Genomic DNA, 6,159 nt, shown 5'->3' with positions numbered 1-6,159 from the left:
GGTGAATCTTATTCCCAAGTGAATCCAATATTACCAACTAGATTACTTAGTGCGTTTAGCCAAACACCGTCATAATTTTTTATTCTCATTGGATTACTAGGAATCTTTAAAATATAGCGCGAACCAAACGCACCCATAAATTAATCGGAGTTAAGCATTTAACCTATATTTAACTAAAGTTTTCTAATCGATTCTAACGACATGGACATACTTAAAAATATTAGTATTTTTATAAAAATAAATATAAAAAATTAAATTTTATAAAAATATATTTACTATTCGTTTACAGAGAGTTGTATTGTATGCAATGAATCTTTTTTAAATTATGTGAGGGCAAATTGGAGTCTTGTTTTATTCTGTTGTGTGTGTGTGTGTGGAGGTGTTGCAAACTCTGCATTATTAAACGCCTCACTTAACTATTTGGTTCCATTTCCACCTCTTCTTCTATAAAACTCTCCCCTTTTTCCCCTCTCCCTCCACCGCTCTTCTCCCTCTCTCTCTCTCTCTCTCTCTCTCTCTCTCTCCGAGCTCGGAGCCATGTCCATGGCGGAGGAGGAGAAGGAGAAGTGCTTGGGCGATGGGTCGTCGTCTTCTCCTCCGAGTACCACCATAGCCAACCACACCCTCACCAAGGTTTTGGGCTTCGCTTTCCTCGGCGGTTTCTGCGCGTACCTCGTCTTCTCCGCCTCCGGGGGCTCCTTTTTCCCCTCGGATCCCTCCGACGATGGGGACGTGGACGGAGGTTAAGGGGATTCATTTACCTTCTCAAAATGGCTTCTTCTTTCTTTTTTAAAAAAAAAAAAAAAATTAACTTGGGCTTTTCCTCAAACACCTTGTGCTATACGTCCTGGATTACTGTATATGAATCCGAGTTGTGATAAAAAATGTAGGCTTTTATAGCCCTCTATGTGCTTGGGCTCTTGCCTAGGGTTTCTAGGCACCTTAAATGACCCCCTTTTACTTTATTATGTTTCTAATTTATGCTTTCATATTTAACTTTTGATTTGTTTTTGAATTAACTGCTTGTGATTCAGTCAATTAGAGTAAATTCCTATCAAATTTAATTATTAGTTATACTGTCAAATTGAATTAGTTATACTGTCAAATTGAATTGATTTGATATGTAGCTAGAAGAATTAATGGCTATATTGCTAATAGATTCATTAAATTTGATAAATTTTTTAACTTGGCTAAACTTTTAAATGCATTCAGTTACAGAAAATAGAAAACTGTGACTAATATTTAGCATTCTAACAAGCACAATTTTATACACCTAAGCTGAAAATTGAAACCTTTACGACCTATTTGTAATTCGATTTGCTAGTCTTTGATTCTCATTATTGCTTATAAACTGGTGCTATTCTGTAAAATGAGTACAACATGTGTTACTGGTACCGCAGGATGCAATTTTTTCGCCGGGAGTTGGATCTCGAACCCTTCGGGGCCGGCTTACACCAATGCGAGCTGCAAATATATAGACCCTCCTAATGATTGCATGACGAATGGGCGGCCCGACAGAGAATACCTTTATTGGAGATGGAAACCACAGAGTTGCGACTTGCCTCGAGCTAATGCGGAGAAGTTCTTGAACGCCATGCGAAATAAAGCTTGGGGGCTGGTCGGTGATTCAATCTTTAGGAACCAGCTCAACTCGTGGCTTTGTCTTCTCTCGCAGGTGCCCGTCGTAGATGCTTCTTCATGAAAGAACGAGCATCTGTTTTCCATTTCATTTGATAATCTTTTGCACAAATATATTTGGAATTGGAGTGCAATAGGCTAAATTGTTGAATCAAGTTCGCTTCTATGAATTCGAAAAATTTGAGGATAAGTCTTTTAGTTTGCTTGGCTTGTTAGTTTAGATCTTTCTTTTAATTCCTACCGTAGGTTCCCTTGGAATTTTCATGTTGTTGTACCATAGGTTCAAGCTGATGCAGCATACCTTTAATAATTACCTCACGCTCGATCAAATGCTTGTCCTTTGATCTCAGGTGGAAGAAGCCACCGACATCTACCACGACGAAGACTATCAATCGAGAACATGGTACTTCCCTTCGTACAACTTCACTCTCGCCCTCCTTTGGGCTCCTTTCCTTCTCAAGGCCGAAGTAAGCCGCGATGCCAGTCGAAATTATGATATCAAGCTCCATCTCGACGCCCTCGAAAGCACGTGGACAAACCAATACAGCAACTTCGATTACATTATAATTTCCGGCGGGCAGTGGTTTCTGAAAACAACAATGTATTTGGAGAACAATACCATCGTCGGATGCCATAACTGCCCCGAAAAGGACGTAAAGGATCTCGGGTTCGACTACGCTTACAGAAAAGCCCTTCAATTGTCGTTCAATTTCATCATAGAGTCAGATCACAAGCCTCTCGTCCTGTTCCGGACGTGGCTCGCGGATCACTTCGAGTATGGAGAATGGTACAGCGGAGGGGTTTGTAATCGGACTGAGCCGTACAAAGCAGGCGAGTTTAACGGGGATGCAACGGACAACATGATGTGGCGGCTCGAGGTAGAGGAGTTCAAGAAAGCAGCGGCGATCGGATCGAAGAACAGAACCCGACTCAAGCTGTTCGATACGTATCACCTTTCGTTATTACGGCCCGACGGGCATCCGGGGCCTTACAGGAAGTTACATCCCGATCTTAGTAAGAAGCCGCAGAATGACTGTCTGCATTGGTGTCTGCCAGGGCCAGTGGACACTTGGAATGATCTAGCCACGGTGATCGCGCTAAACGAAGAGGATTCGAGGTCTTCGTCGATGAAGTAGATGTAGTATATGTGTTCTTAGTATGATTGAAAAAAATTGTACTCATGATGCTTGATGATATGGTGCATTTCATGTATTGTCTCATGTGCTTTTCGATATTAGTATCCCACTAGATCGTTGTGGGTGATGCTCAATCTAAGCGTAAGAGCTGAGATTAATATAAGATGTATTGTGTTTGATGTCTAAATTTGTCAATATATCAATCCTCAAGTTCAGTTAGTTTGCGAAATGTTGGCATTTATTTAAATATGGAAATAAGAATCCTGACCGGACAAGACGAATGCAGAAGAAACTTGCTGTTTTTTAGGTCTTATGTTTTTTTCGTCTTTTTTATTTGTGCTTTCGTTGTTAAGTTCATTTTACTCAACGAATGTAGCAGCAGTAATATTAACTCTTTTTTTTTAATTTTTTTTTGCTCATTTGCTGCATACAAGCAAAACGAGTGGATAGATAAAGGTACAAGAATCTTCTGAATGGACAAAACAGGAGGAAAAATATCACCGAAGTAAGCTGTTATGATTTCATTTTGTGAGTTTAAATGTACTCTAACTTTGTCAGAAATTAATTGTCCAGTGCTACATACAAACTCCTATATGCTAAGTATAGTTCATTTATTTTAAAATCAAATTTGATTTCTGATAGGTAAATAGAGGGGCATTTTTCTTTTTCTTTTTTTTCTTTCTGGAAATAACAAGAAAAGAAAGTCCGAGTTCGGAGCTTAACGGGTGGGCTTGAGCTAAGCCCAGCCCAAAGCCCAGCTCGAAAAATAAAGCGAGTTCGGGTGTCGCTCTTGAAGGTCCGGCCCGACCGAAAATATCCCGTAAATCCCTTTTTGTGTGTGTGTGTGTGTGTCTCTGAGTCGCACAAATAATGCTTTCAACAACTTAAAGCATACTGATCTCTCTAGCGCAAGTGGTAGAGGATTTAGTGGTTGATACTCGAGATCCTAAGTTCAAAGTCCTGTTGTTTCACATTTTCGGCTAAATTTATTTCATATTTTAAGAGAAATAAACGAAGTGAATAGTATGCTACCATTCTCTCTCTCTCTCTCTCTCAAAAAAAAAAAAAAACAACTTAGAGCGTATTTGCTTTGATCGAATTCGAGGTCGAAGTGACATAGTTCTCGTACCAAAAATTTGCTGACGTTTGGACGAAATGTAGGCATGCACATGCGAATTCGCCTCACAGAACCACAAGTTCGCGCACGGATGAAATGGCAGAGCTCCATGGGGCCTACACTGTCTGCGCGTGCGAATTCGTCTCACAGAACCACAAGTTCGCACCCAATGTGAACTCAAAGTCGAGCTCTGCCGTACAGACGGAACTCGCGGCTTCACTGGAGTGTAGTTCGATTTTACCAAACATGCCCTTATACAATAAACCCCATGCAAACGTACCAGAGTCCCAAACTTAAGTTTATATATAGGACTCCAACTTCCCTACCTCTTGATCGGCTTTTGGACAACCAGGTTATCTATTGCTTTAGGTTTATCTATTTGTTTTCTCGTGCTGCGTAAAAGTAAACAAAGTATCGTATCAATATTTTTGTGAATAATTTTTTTTATCAATTATAATTATAATTTTCTATCGAATTAATCTTTTTTCGTAGTATGCATCGTAGTACCTGTTAGTTTTGTGTGTCATTTATATCAATCACTCATGTGAATGTGCATGAATGTTAGTATACTCAATGAATAATTTGTTTTTCAGATCAACTTAATACACGTAATTATTTTTCATAAAATAAATAAATTTGGAAATTCTGTTTGAAAATGTCAAGCCACTTGGACCAGAAAAATGTGTGGTTAGTTTCTTTTTTCATTTTGGATGGTGATTCGAATATTTTATAAGTAATTTCCTAAGAATATAAAAGCTTTTTTGTTTTGACTATATTTGCATCATATGTGACCATTGTTTCTTCAATAAGATTCCGTTAATGTAATGGCGTGCTAATTTAAGCCAAATTGACAATAGTCAACATCAAAAGAGGGGATGAAGTAACATTCCAAAAAAAAAAAAAAAAAAAAAAAAAAAACACAAATGGTATGGGATTAAGTACAAAGCAAGTAGCCAAGTCCCGCATCCAAATTTATCTGATTAAATATTGATATACTACTGAAATAAAAGTGATATGATATTGTAATTTTTGGTGCATCAACAATCACAACACTACTATATTATTTTTATATTAACGATATGTCGATATTTAGTCAACTAAATTAGTGTAGATTGTAATATAGGCCTATTAAAAAAGTGATACTCAATGACTTCTAAATTTAAAAATTAATTGCTTTATGTTGTTTCTAGAAGTTCATCATATTGATTCGGTCGACTGAATATATTTGCTCTCCCAGCAAAATGGCTTGTTTGACCACTTTCTCGGATTGCTGAGGATTTCATTTGTCTTCTAAATTTTTTTTAAAAAAAATAAAAGACAGATCCTCAATAAATGTTAAGGTTTTTTAATATAATTTTGCACTTGTCTTTTTCCTCCAGAGTTGTAGTTGTTAATTCATACAAAACTAGTTAAGCCCGCGGAATGCAGTGGAAAGATATTATTATAATATTTTTTGAAAAAGAAGCGGGAAAGTATTATTATAGTATTTTTTTTTTTTAGAGAGAAAGATAACATGCTATTTGTTTCATTTATTTTTTTTAGAAATAAACTTAGCTGGAAATGTGAATCAACTAGAATTCGAATCTGGGACCTTGGGTATCAATCACTAAGCCCTTTGTCACTTGCGCTAGGGACGATCGATTATTGTTATAGTAAATTATTATTATTAAAATCAATATATATATATATATAGTTAAGCTATTATACTCTTATGATTATAGACCTCTTTGTACTCATAAGTTTTCGAATAAATTTTACGATTAATTTCAAATTTAAATTCAAAATTTTAAATTTTTATTTTTGGGAACTAAAGTGAAAAATAAAGTTTAAGGACTAAAATTGACATGCAAAAAAAAACTAAATAGGCGATGGCATGATAATATCGTTAATTCTAAAACTTCTTCTAACAGTGGCATTTTATTGCGATGAAATCAAAAGATTTGAAATTTTGATTACAAAAAAAAGATTAAGGAACAAAGTAAAAAATAGTGAATAGGTTGGGACCAATGTGCGATTAATTTTTTTAAAAAATTGCATGTGAGTCCCCACAACCCCCAAAATAAAGAAGGCATTATTTTAAGATTAATTTCATATTTAAATTTAAAATTTAAACTTTTTATTTTTGAAAGCTAATGTGAAAAATAAAATTTACGGACTAAAATTGACATGCAAAAGAAAGCTAAATAGGTGATGGTATGATAATATCGTTAATTCTAAAAGCTCCTTTAACACTGCCATTTTATTGGGATGAAATCAAGAATTCGAAAA

The 6,159-nt window shown here is 36.2% G+C and overlaps 1 protein-coding gene across 1 annotated transcript; it reads left to right on the top strand.

The window, feature by feature from the left end:
* Positions 376 to 2,993, top strand: LOC109722483 (protein trichome birefringence-like 26). The gene is made up of 3 exons (XM_020250556.1): positions 376 to 742; positions 1,401 to 1,675; positions 1,989 to 2,993. Exons 1-3 carry the CDS (start codon positions 538 to 540, stop codon positions 2,772 to 2,774), a joined length of 1,266 nt encoding a protein of 421 aa, XP_020106145.1. The 5' UTR covers positions 376 to 537; the 3' UTR covers positions 2,775 to 2,993.

The sequence above is a fragment of the Ananas comosus genome, linkage group 16 (assembly GCF_001540865.1).
Source record: "Ananas comosus cultivar F153 linkage group 16, ASM154086v1, whole genome shotgun sequence".
In the NCBI taxonomy this organism is placed as follows: Eukaryota; Viridiplantae; Streptophyta; class Magnoliopsida; order Poales; family Bromeliaceae; genus Ananas; species Ananas comosus.
Note: the sequence above shows the minus strand (reverse complement) of the source record. Positions and strands in the feature narration are given on the sequence as shown.

Bases quoted from the DNA above. Each gene is read 5' to 3' on its own strand.
- LOC109722483 (XM_020250556.1), top strand. From the start codon at position 538: ATGTCCATGGCGGAGGAGGAGAAGGAGAAGTGCTTGGGCGATGGGTCG. The intron at 743-1,400 runs GTTAAGGGGATT...CTGGTACCGCAG, and splicing joins CGATGGGGACGTGGACGGAG to GATGCAATTTTTTCGCCGGG. The intron at 1,676-1,988 runs GTGCCCGTCGTA...CTTTGATCTCAG, and splicing joins GGCTTTGTCTTCTCTCGCAG to GTGGAAGAAGCCACCGACAT.